The sequence below is a fragment of the Pundamilia nyererei genome, unplaced genomic scaffold, assembly GCF_000239375.1.
Source record: "Pundamilia nyererei isolate P.nyererei 1_Seehausen unplaced genomic scaffold, PunNye1.0 scaffold00198, whole genome shotgun sequence".
Classification (NCBI taxonomy): Eukaryota; Metazoa; Chordata; class Actinopteri; order Cichliformes; family Cichlidae; genus Pundamilia; species Pundamilia nyererei.
The window spans coordinates 553,746-566,215 of record NW_005187599.1 but is presented as its reverse complement, the minus strand read 5'-3'; the positions used below and the strand labels follow the sequence as shown (position 1 = coordinate 566,215).

The window sequence follows — 12,470 nt, the reverse complement described above, 5'->3', positions numbered from 1 at the left end:
TTGTATTGTTCGATACATATGCGTACCGAACCGAAAGCACTGTATCGAACGGTTCAATATCGATACGAATATCGTTGCACCCCTAATATATATATATGTTCATCACAAAAAACATCAGAATCTTTTACAAAGTCTCAAAAGGCTTGAATCATACAAACACTGAGACACACACATCAGTGTTTGTGAATGCCGTCCATCAGTTTTTGCTGCTTATCTGCATGTACGTCGTATCGTTGGACTGTTAACTACGAGAGTACCAACAAAACTGAAGCCGAGATCCCAGATATGAACTTTGATTGTTCACCTTTCTAGCTTTGTTGTCATAGAAACAGTATTCCTTGTTTTAAGTGTTGCGTTTGATCGCACTCGAAGCCTGAATATTTTGCTTTGTGTGTTTAGGAGTGTTGGGGTGCTGGCATATGTGATGCTCACAGGAATCTCTCCATTCCTGGGCGAAGACAAGCAGGAGACGTTTCTCAACATTTCCCAGCTCAGTGTGAGCTACAGTGATGAGGAGCTTCAGCAGCTGGACCCAGCTGCTCTGTCCTTCATCCAAATGCTGCTCCGCAAACACCCACAGTCAGTCACAGAAACAACACAGTTCACTCTAATGTGGCCTCAGAATGTGGTATCATTTTTGCCTTTGTGTATTTCTCTTATCTTTGGAGCTTAATCAGCATTTTTATAACCTTTGACCTGCTATGACCAGTTTAAGATAAATGGCTGACTGCCACTGAAACAGAGTATGACATTTCTTGATGCATGCTCAATCATCCAGGTAAGTAAATCTCCAAAAGTTGATTCTGTTCATCTGGACGTAGCGTTTGTTGGAGAAACGCTTCGTCACTCATCCAGGTGACGTCTTCAGTCTCAGCTGACTGCAGGTTTCAATCTTATAAACAGGACATTTGCATAATGACTGAAACCAGCCCACTGAAGGAACAATGGGCTGGGAGGTCAGTTCCTTAATCATAATTATGCAAATTCTCATGACCATTGATCAAAACCCACTGATCAATGACCAATGATCCAAGACCATTGATCAAGGCCCACTGATCAATGGCCATGAGTACCATTCACAGAGTTGGGGAATGGCTGCAATCACAGCATTGTAAGATGGTGACAGATGTACCCTTAGGCCCCCTCCTCGATTCAGAGATGGTCTTTCCCTTTTCACGTAAATGGCCTCCTTGACTCCGTGCTCAAACCAGCGTTCCTCCCTGTCCAGGATGTTACATCCTCATCCTTGAAAGAGTGTCCACTGGCCTGTAGGTGTAAATAGACTGCAGAGTCCTGGCCTGACGAGGTGGCTCTTCTGTGTTGTGCCATCCGCTTCACCAGAGGTTGTTTGGTTTACCTGATCCTGGCACATAACAGCGTAAACAACAATACTCTGTTTGTGTCGGGGGACCCGATCTTTAGGGGTGGACCTTTTTCTTTTTTTTTTCCCAGTCATTATGCAAATGTCCTGTTTATAAGATTTGGGGAAACCTGCAGTCAGCTGAGACTGAAGAAGTCACCTGGATGAGTGACGAAACATTTCTCCCACAAAACGCTACATCCAGATGAACAGAATCAACTTTTGGAGAGTATGACATGGATAACTGTTTCACGTGTGGGTCTGTGTTTGTATCCAGGGAGCGGGCCACAGCCGAGCACTGTCTCACACATCCGTGGCTTCAGCCCACTGAGCCTCAGGACAACCAGACAGTGGAGGAGATCCTCTCTGTGGAGGAAGAGCCCAGCTCCACCAGCAGCTCCACCAGCAGTCCCGAACCTCCCACAAGTACAAGCTCAGCTGAGGAAGAGGATGCAGGGGAAGTTCATGGCCCGCTGACAGAGGAGCTGATAGTCATGGCAGCCTACACCCTGGGTCAGTGCCGTCAGTCCTCCGCCTCCAGCGTGGAGGAGGCGGCCCTGACTGCTGAGCAGAAAGCCATTTCCAAACGCTTCAAGTTCGAGGAGCCCTTCAGTGCTCTGCAGGAAGTCCCTGGAGAGTTCATCTACTGACCCATTACACGCACCAGCAATCTCACCGAGGACAACTTAGTGCTGTCACATTACCACACAAACCCTCTTAACTATATACTGTAAGTATATAATCAGATACTGTTGCACAGTCAGTCTCTTATTTCAACTGTTGGAACTTTTTAAGAACCTGCAAAGCCAACTTCACTTTACCCTCCTCCTCCTCAACACCTCCTAAAGTAACTACTGTAGCTTGATGTTGCATTTTATTTGGTTTGCTGTTGTAATGACTGACAGAGTGTAGCGGCAGCATGACACACTGTTTGCTCCCATTTGATACCAAAAGACAGACCTCCGCCTCAGTGTGTTTGAGCAGAATTCACATTCTGGGAATAGGAGCTGTAAAAGCTGTCAAAGACCAGCACAGATACGTACACGCAGACCTGTACACAAACGTTTCCAACACTGATTCAAACTGAAAGTTCATTTTTGGCTTAAGATGACAGAACACCGATTGCCACGCCTGTTTTGTAGTTCTGGATCACAAACAGTGGGCATAAACACGAGAGACTGTCATATGAGAAAAAGCTACAGAACAGCTTTTTTATTGTTATTTAGTTAAATGCAATTTAAAGAACTGCTTGCATAATAAAGGAAAGATATACAATGCTGGTGCTATGCTTCTAAATTATTTCTAAATGCAGCCATTATTGTTCCTGCTCTCTTATTAATATGACTAATAAAAGTCCTTGTACGCTTGCAGCTGGCTCTCTAGAAGTAATGCAGTGTAGTTTATATATCTGGATTCAAACAGAGTTTCCGTGTGAGCCATCAGACAAGAAGCATCTGAAGACACGTGCTGTGGTCCTTCCTTTTAGGCCCCCTGTGAGCCAATGGGGTTTGAGTATGAGTGCCACTGTATGACTCTGCAAGCTTTATTTATTTCACCTTAGCTCTCAGATAAAGATTACTCAAACATATGATCTCTGGTTTCTATTTCCGCCCATTTTATTAATATTTAAGATTTTTAATTTGATGCCAGCAAAATATTTCAGAAAAGTTGGAGCATGCAGAGTGACTGACAGGAAATGTGTTGCACCCTCAGAGCAGCCTGGACTCATGACCTCAGCAGGAGGGTGGTGGCTAAATAAAGCACACACATAAGCGATGTGCAGTTGCCAACGATCAAATCTCTGTTGGCATGTTTGCCTTTCACTGAGCCTCCTGTGTGTATTTGTATTTAGTGCCATGCGCAGAGAACGATGGCCTCACTTCTTGCTGTTTTTCATGGTTATTATCAGCAGTAGTAGTATTTCTGTATAATGTTACAAATATTACTGAGATTTTTTCAAAAATTTGTGTTAGTGTAAAACAATATGATTTAAAGACCCACGTCATATAGAAAACCTTCCTTTTAGAAAACAGACTGGTCTCCTCAGGGTTCAGTCCTTCCTGATGTGGACACGGATCATTTCCAGCTTGGACATGGAAGCGATGAACTCTCCAGGCTTCAATTGGGTCTGTCCTGTAAATGTAATGTCTGTGAAATTCTAAGCTAAACAGATTTGTACATGAATGTGCTGTGCTGTAAATAAACACTACAAAAGTGCTGAAAGTTGTCTTGTTTACTGATTAAACCAATAAGTGTTCTGTGGAGAGTGCTCTGTAGTTTTTGCACTGTATTTTAAAAGCTTGTGGAAATGCAAAGATCCAGATAAAATGCTCTGTACTCCAAATTCAATTTTATTTATACAGCACCAAATCACAACAACAGTCGCCTCAAGGCGCTTTATATTGTAAGGTAGACCCTACAATAATACATACAGGGAAAACCCAACAATTATATGACCCCCTATGAGAAGCACTTTGGCAACAGTGGGAAGGAAAAACTCCCTTTTAACAGGAAGAAACCTCCAGCAGAACCAGGCTCAGGGAGGGGCGGGGCCATCTGCTGTGACCTGTTGGGGTGAGAGAAGGAAGACAGGAAGACATGCTGTGGAAGAGAGAAAGAGATTAATAACAAGTATGATTCAGCACAGACAGGTGAGTGAACAAGAAATACTCGTGCATCATGGGAATGCACTGAGTCAGAAGATCATCCAGCCAATCAGAGCATAGACTGTACTGCATGTACAAGACAAAAGAGACAGCATTATACTCGCCCAGTTAGAAGTGGGTGTGTGGCCCACAACTGTAGCTGTGACTGTCACGGGTCCACTTTCTATTGGCCAGATGTTTATTGTTTTGTGACACTGGAGCAAATGTCTGATTGGCAGCGGCTTTGTTTTTCAGCATAATGATCCCAAATAGTAAAAGCAGTAAAAGCATACTTGGATTAAAACGCACACACAATGAAAGACAGCGAGCCATGGAGAGGCCTCCCCACAGCCCAGAACTCAACACTGTTGAAGCAGGGTGCTATTTGTCAGCAAAAACAGAAGTACGCATGTGTGTCATGAATTATGTGCAGTAATGTTCAAATGTGTATAAACTGTTGAACGACTGTAGCCGTTTGCAAACAATCCTACTTCTCCCATCATCTTGATGCAGAATTCTCATTTTCATGTCTTGAGCTGGAGCATTTCCCCCAACGGCCACAAGATGGAAGCAGAAGTCTCTATTTGACATGGTCCATATATTGTGGCAGGTAAGATTAAAAACGTATTTTTACCTGTAATGATAATCTCATTTTAATTGTATATATTTTTATATTACTACCAAATTTCATGAGCATGGGTTTTGTTTATAGTGGAATTCTCTTTATTTAAATCTGAAAATTCAAGGACATAAACTAAAATACTAAAAATGCAAGCGTCACTTGCATTCCCCCTTAAATCTTTTTTTGTCTACTTCCTTTAGGGATCTAAATCATCTGCCGCCATCTCAGCCTATCCCCAGCATCCTCCTCTGTCACACCAACCCTCTGCGTGTCCTCCTCCATTGCATTCATGAATCTTTTACATTCATGGTGTTCCTCTTTTGCTCCTGCCTGGCAGCTCCATACTCCTCTCCACCGTTCCTCATCTGCACATGTCCAAACCATCTCAGCCTTGCCTGCTCTGACACACTCCGACATATTTCTGATCTATTTGTTTCTAATCCCGTCCATCCCGGACACTCCCAGTAAAAATCTTTATACCTGCAGCTCAGCCTCACGTGTCACGTCATAGCAGGTGTCACTATCATCGCATAACCCTTTCTTTCACTCTTTCTGCCATCCTTTTGTCACATATCACCCCCCATCTCCACCCACTCCACCCTGAACTCTGCATAACATCCATCCTTCTTCAGCTTCCACGTGTTCAGAGTTAATGTATAAATGTTGGTTTTATAGTGTCACCAGTTCAGCAGCTCTATATGGTGTCAGGCACGGAGCCGCTAATTAAAGCTGACACCAATTACCCTGCAACACACACACACACACACACACACACACACACACACACACACACACACACACACACACACACACAGAGTGTGTTCTCAGCTGGTCCCAGTGTTAGCAGGATGATGCTGAGCTCTAGTCAGCTTCTGTCTCCTTACAACGCTGCTGTTCGTTAGTAAATAGTGAATGGACCAGTACTTAAATAACACTTTTCTACTCTAAGTGAGCACTCGAAGCACTTTTTGCTATAATCCTCAGTTGCACACAAATGTGCTTTCCCCCCCAAGCACCTTGTTTAACACTCCCAGACAAACATGCACCAGCAGATGCATCAGGGCAACACAGAGTTCTCCATCTTATCCGGTAACACTTTGACATGCATGGTGGAGTAGCTGGGGATCTAACATTCAATCTGTCTGATTAGTAGATGATCCACTCTACTGACTGAGCTATAGCCACCCACAACGATACTGCATGGATCTTTAATGTAACGCTGATTATTTTGTTGCATGCGTTTGACTTAATGTTTGATTACAGTAGAGTTTCTCTCTACGGGTTGTTTTCTTTTCTTCATTGACATAAAGCACTGAGTGATTTCTATTTGATAACTGCATCCAGCAGGCTTCTCCATTTTCACTCCTGCTGACAACTCTGGTAGAGAAAATCGGGACATGGTCTCACAGTGTGTGTTTCAGACTTTTAAGGACATCAATGGAAGCTTATGGCACTACCCTACATGTTGAAAAACATGCAAAAGGGACAGGCTTAGTTAGCAAGCGCACACACGTGAAGGTGTGCAATTTACAGACAAATGCATTTGCCACAAACTAGTGCCAGACTTAAGCCCAGATGAATGAGGAGGCTTGCATTAGAAAGAGCATAAAATCTTTGCCAAACCAAATATGTAGATCATCAAAAGTGAGATTTCCACACTGGGTTGTTCAAGGCCTGGGTTAACAATAATGGCAACTATGCTGTTGTTGTGCAGAAACAAAGGAAAAGTTCAGTATTTGCTACTTAGTGCTGAGTAAGAGACTAATAATGTATTAGAACTTCACTCAAGTCTGTAGCTCAGAGCAGGTAATATTATTTATAAGATATTTCCACGAGAAATGCTGCAAAAGGCACCAGATTCCTGAATCTCTTCCAACGCCTGCTCACAGTCTCCATGCCTGCAGCATCAGGTCAGCATTGCAGGAAAACTGATGGTGAACACACAAATGCATGTTTCTGTGGCAGATCATCTGTGGTTCTAAATGGTTTGTAAATCTTCCTCAAAAGGGTCACAGACCTTGTAAAAGTGCAGTAAAGGCCAGATGAAAAGGCTCGAATCTCTGGACGCTATAAATGTGTCCTTTAGATGTCATTCTAAATTGAAAAGCAGCTAATAACTACAGTTATCAAATAAAAAGAGAACATAATGCTGCTTGGAGCAGCAGATGTGCCAAGATAATGTCTTGTACTGGAAATCTTGCATGGCAAAAAAAAACCCCTCAATTGCTAAATGTCTTCGATGTTACTGGATATTGGTGTTCTTTCTTATTGTTATATTTCTGTTGCTATGTATAAAAATGCTGTGCTAAATGCATTAGTACACAGAAACCATTCAGACATCTACCCAAAGCTTTAAAAGCTCTTAACATGTGATAAACCATGGAACCTGTCTGTCCAATCATTTGATTGTCTTGGACATAGGATATAAAACATAATAAGTTAAAGAAAAAGAAAATTCACTACTTGAGTAATTTGCACTGGACCAGCAAGAAAAACAAAGATTTGTGTGACATCAATCCTCACCTTTGAAGAGAGGGGCTGCAAATAAGTACAATTTAAAAAAAGTTCTTTTTCTTTTGCTTACAAGGGACACTTTTATCAAACATAAGTCTCTCTGATAAGGCACGTAAAGTATCGAGCATCTAAATAAAGGTAGTAAAAAGACAGTCGGGCTGTTATCAGCAGTTATTTATATTTCTCCTGACAGCAAAAAGTTACATTCCCCAAGACTGAAGCACATAAATCAAATAACAACGTGAAGGTTGTGACAAAGAGCCCAAATAATCTCAAGTGACAAAATCATCTTCAAGAGTGCAATCATCCGTAAACCCTCGACTGCTGCAACTGCCTGTCACGCCAGACTCATAAATCACTGTCAGCCAAATGGAGATTATGGAGATATATGTTTACTTTAGTATCACATCAATGCAGCGCTGTCTGTGTTTCATTTGATGCTTTTCTTTCCTTTCTCTCCCTCATTAGACTTATACATTACCATTAATTCTTTCTCTGCAGATCTCTGCTGTCTGAGCTGAATCTCATAATTCATTCTCTCTCGCTCTCTCTATCCTCCTCTATTTCCTCCTCTTTCTGTTTTGCATTTGTGCTCCTGTGGGATCCTTTATGGGGTTAACTATAACACTGGAGTGTTTACATCCTCTGAGTCCCAGTAATTACTGCATCACGGTTCAGTCATGTAATGGAAACGCCGGAAATGAAAGACAGGAAATCCGTGAGGAGATATCTCTGTCTGTCTCTGATTGTTTTGACCCAGAACTGTTTTTCCTATTAGCACTACAACCCATTCAACCCATATCAGAGGCTAACAAGGCAGGGTTTCATCTTATCCAGGTAACTTTGAGGTTAGCCTTGGGTTTTCTGCATTACAAAAGTGTTTCACTTCTTAATCAGGAATCTAACCTGCTCCAGAACACATTCAATTCACAGATTACAGATGGACAGGTATGAAATCACCACCTACTGTCCAGTCAATTCTCCAACTGGAAGGCTCCCTGTAGAGGTCTTCAGTTCCTGGAAGTCCTGGAAGAAATAAATATAGATTCTTAGACACAACTTTATTCCTTGATTTTTTTTTTCTTTTAGGCAGAAGAAGATTCTGCAGTTGAGAGAATGAAGACTAAAACTGTCGGCAGCAGGTTGTGTTCCAAGTTTCTGTTTAAAATCAGCTGGAAGCTCCTGTGAATAAATCCATCTTCCTTTACTCAGGAGCTCAGACACCTCTAAGAACTTTTACCACTGGAACATCGGTATCACTGGATCAGTATTCACCTCAGCTCCACTGCACACCAGACCCAGCTTGTCAACCTTTCCTGCAGCCTCCCAGCTTGTCTCAAAGTCTTGGTCCACTAAGCTTAATCAGTCAGTCAGCAAGAGAAGAACATCCAAGACCTTCTACCCTGTTGCAACAAAGATGGCCACTACCTCAGTCAATGCACCAGCTTAAGGTATTCAATAGGGATCAGATTGCCGAGTCACCAGGCAACCCAGTGCAGACTGAAGAAGCCATGCAGTATCTGCAAGGTCCATCACCTTCACATCTTACATGAGGAAAGCTCATACAAATTCTAAAGGTCTGTAGAACATATCTGGACAAGCCCACAGATTACAAAGGAGTCCTCCTTAAGATACTCAGAGACTTGCTCCACAACTAAAGTACACATCTATCAGCATGATGAGCTTACCATGCTCCTCTCCAATGCTACACTGACACTTGGTGTCTAAGGTGCAGAAAACAGCTTGGCCTTAAGCATGAGCCACCAAGATGTCCAAACTATTAGCAGCCCGTCTCTATCGTTCCAGATATCTCCTGCAGCCAAGTCTCATAAGACCTTCCAGACACTGCAGCTTTCACAGCTAAATTCCTTGGCCTGAATGACCATTCCTATCCTGCTGCCATTCTGACAAAATATAAGCACCTCAAAGATCTTCCCTTGCAGTCCTTGGAACATTTCCATCCTTTGTTGGTGCTGATCAAAGCCATGTTATAAAACCTATTGCACCAGTAATTCTTGAGCCACCAGCATGTCCGGCTGCCATGAAGATTCACATTGGATGGACCAACTCGGCTTGTCCATAACAGTGCCTGGCAGAGCTAGAACTGAAACAAATTGTGGAAAAATTATGGCAGCCTGATTTTTTACCTTCCTTGTGTACTGTGAGAACAAGTAACCAGAACCAGAGAGGATCAAGAAGCCATCAACCTTCTGGAGGCCAAGACGAGCAGGATATAGGTCAGTATTATCCTTCGCTACACCAGTACTGCACAAGGAGGGCTGTTTCTGCTTCCAGGCCCCTAAAGAATCTGTGCCTTGGAAACATGGAAACACGTGTTGCAAAGTATCCCGATAACTCAAAAACCTGTTTTATTTGTTGTTATCTATCTTCCACCTGGAACTAGTTCAGAATTTCTATCAGATTTCTCAGACTTTTATGTGATTTTGTGCTGAGATCAGGAAAAAGAATTATTGTTTGTGATTTTATCATCCATAGACACTGAAAATGACAGCCTCAACATTTACCAGCTACCTGAATCACTTGACTCCCTGGTATATCTCTAAAACGTGCAGCTTAAAGCAGAGAAGTCATAAGCTGGAGAGGACATGGCGTCTCACGAATCTAGTAGATCTGCATTTAATGTTTTTTACTGGAATAGTTTGTTGCTCTATAATAAAAAGCCCTCCATAAATCTGGTATATCTAACCATTAATCAGTGACTGAAAAAAATAAGAACAACCCTAGGTTTCTTTTATGCTCCTCTTGTTGCACCACAGGAACAGTGAAAGAGGTTTATCCTGTGGTTAGAGTAGCTCCTGGTGAAACATGGTGTGTATTAGGGGTGGGTTTTGATAATCGATTTATCGAATAAATCGATTCTGGCTTGGATAACGTGATATCAATTCATTAAAACCCTGAATCGATGTTTTAATATAAATTTATTTTGCCCGAAATGCCAGAATCTCAGGTGAAACCTAACAAAATGTCGCCTTTCTCACCCGACGGCACGGACACGGTCGGGGCTGAAAGCCGACAGCTGCTGATTCTGATGTTTCGGCGGTCTGAGCTTTGTGTTCACGCCCTTTTTGCGCTAATTCTAAAGCTGTTAGTTTTATCTCTCTCCAAACAATATTGACCGAACAGCAGCAAAAGAAGATCCAAACTACGCTTCACATAAACATCGTCATGGATTCACTCTGACTTTTGCTGTTTTGCTTTCAACACGATAAAAATCACACTTCATGCACAGCTCTCTCTCTCTCTCTCTCTCCTTCTCCGTACTTCAAGAACAGTTTCCTGTCTAAAAATCTGTTTTCTGCATTATTCGCTTGCTTGTTATGCACAAGTTTACCGTTGTTTACAGGCTGTCGGCCACTGTTTTTACCTTTTACTTACTTCCGAAAAGAAAACCTAATTTCTGCTGTTCAGTGGGCTTCTGAACAAATTGAAACTTTTTAATTCAATTCAATTTTATTTATATAGCGCCAAATCACAACAACAGTCGCCTCAAGGAGCTTCATATACAGGGAAAAACCCAACAATCATATGACCCCCTATGAGCAAGCACTTTGGCGACAGTGGGAAGGAAAAACTCCCTTTTAACAGGAAGAAACCTCCGGCAGAACCAGGCTCAGGGAGGGGCGGGGCCATCTGCTGCGACCGGTGGGGGTGAGAGAAGGAAGACAGGATAAAAGACATGCTGTGGAAGAGAGACAGAGGTTAATAACAGATATGATTCAATGCAGAGAGGTCTGTTAATACATAGTGAGTGAGAAAGGTGACTGGAAAGGAAAAATTATGCAAAATGCAAAACGCTCAGCCCTGTCTCTAATAAAACCGCTGTAACGTCAGAGGTAATGTTCATTAATTAATGGTTTTCTTTTGTTTTTGATGTACTGCAGAATATTTTTATAAAATCCAGGCCAGGAAAATCACCTTCATGTTTTTCTGTGTTTTATCTTCAGCTACTTTGACACAAAGGCCTCTGCTGTGATGCTCACACCTTGGATAAAGTCTTGCGAGTGTCAGCTTCCTTTTTATAGATACAAGAAAATGTAAATATACTGATCTGAATTAGAATATTTCTGACTGTCTGAGGCAAAATTTCCCAGATACAAATCAAATTGAATCGCACTGTGGATCGAATCGTTTCGGGACCTTGTGAATCGGAATCGAATCGATTCTAGAAATCAGTGACGATACCCAGCCCTAGTGTGTATATCTCAAAAGATGACAATGTTGGAAGGCTACAGCCAGAAGAAAGAGATTCAAGGCTGGACCAGGCAGTAACAACCAGTGTTGGGGAGTAACGGAATACATGTACCACCGTTAGGTATTTAAAATACAAAATACAAGTAACTGTATCCTGTTACAGTTACCGTTTAAAAAGGTGGTATTTAGAATACAGTTACTTTGTTGAAATAAATGGATTACATGGCGGTATTTTCCTGTTTCATATTGTTGGGGGTCAGGACTGTTTTGTTTGATCTGCTCTGTTGCAGCGTTACGGTTGCCATGGTTACAGGGTGACGCTCTCTCTGCCTTTTTGTTGTTGTGCTAAGCTAATAGGCAGAATGCTACAGGCATCTCCCTAAAGAATGTAGCCTGATGGGCAGTGTAGTCGTGCTGCAGGGAGAATGGACCCGTTATGTGTCTGTGAGCGCGAGGAGGGAGAAAAAGGAGAGTGAAAAAGTAGAGTTATCATCGAGCAGAAACGGGAGCTGGAAACATGTAAATATAATAATAACCACTGCAGCCAAGAAGAGAGCCTGACGAGCCCAGCTGTAAGTAAGCTATTAAGACTCGACTGTACACTGTGTTCGTGTTTTCCTCCGAAACAATAAGTTCCGTTGGAGCAGCCTTTCAACGCCTCTCTGTCTAAAACTTGACCCAGACAACAAAGTAAAGCTATTTTTCGGTATTAGCCAGAGGTCCCTTTACTACGGTTCGGAGCCGCAGACCTTCAGTAATCGTAATAAATCACACAACAATAGTACATTCATGTAGTTGTAAACAGCATGATAATATATTAAGTAATCCAAAATATTCAGAATACGTTACTCTCATTGAACGTAACGGAATACGTTACAAAATACATTTTGGGGCATGTAATCTGTAATCTGTAGTGGAATACATTTTAAAAGTAACCTTCCCAACACTGGTAACAACTGATTGTGGTTAAGACCTCCACACTGGAAGAAACAAAGCAAAATAATATTGATGGTTTGGGAGTCAAGGAGGCCATTTACACGAAAAGGGAAACCATCTGTGAATTGTGGAAGGGGCCTAAGGACACATTTTTCATCATCTTACAGTGCAGCCATTCCCC

At 42.2% G+C, this 12,470-nt stretch overlaps 1 protein-coding gene across 1 annotated transcript in view; it reads left to right on the top strand.

The window, feature by feature from the left end:
• Nucleotides 1-3,577, top strand: part of stk17a (serine/threonine kinase 17a) — a 37,270-nt gene extending 33,693 nt beyond the window's left edge. The window contains exons 6-7 of the mRNA XM_005747475.1: nucleotides 400-579; nucleotides 1,638-3,577. Coding sequence (XP_005747532.1) covers nucleotides 400-579; nucleotides 1,638-2,010 — 553 coding nt within the window. The 3' untranslated portion in view covers nucleotides 2,011-3,577. The remainder of the gene's footprint in view (nucleotides 1-399; nucleotides 580-1,637) is intronic.
• The last annotated feature ends 8,893 nt before the right edge of the window (nucleotides 3,578-12,470 follow it).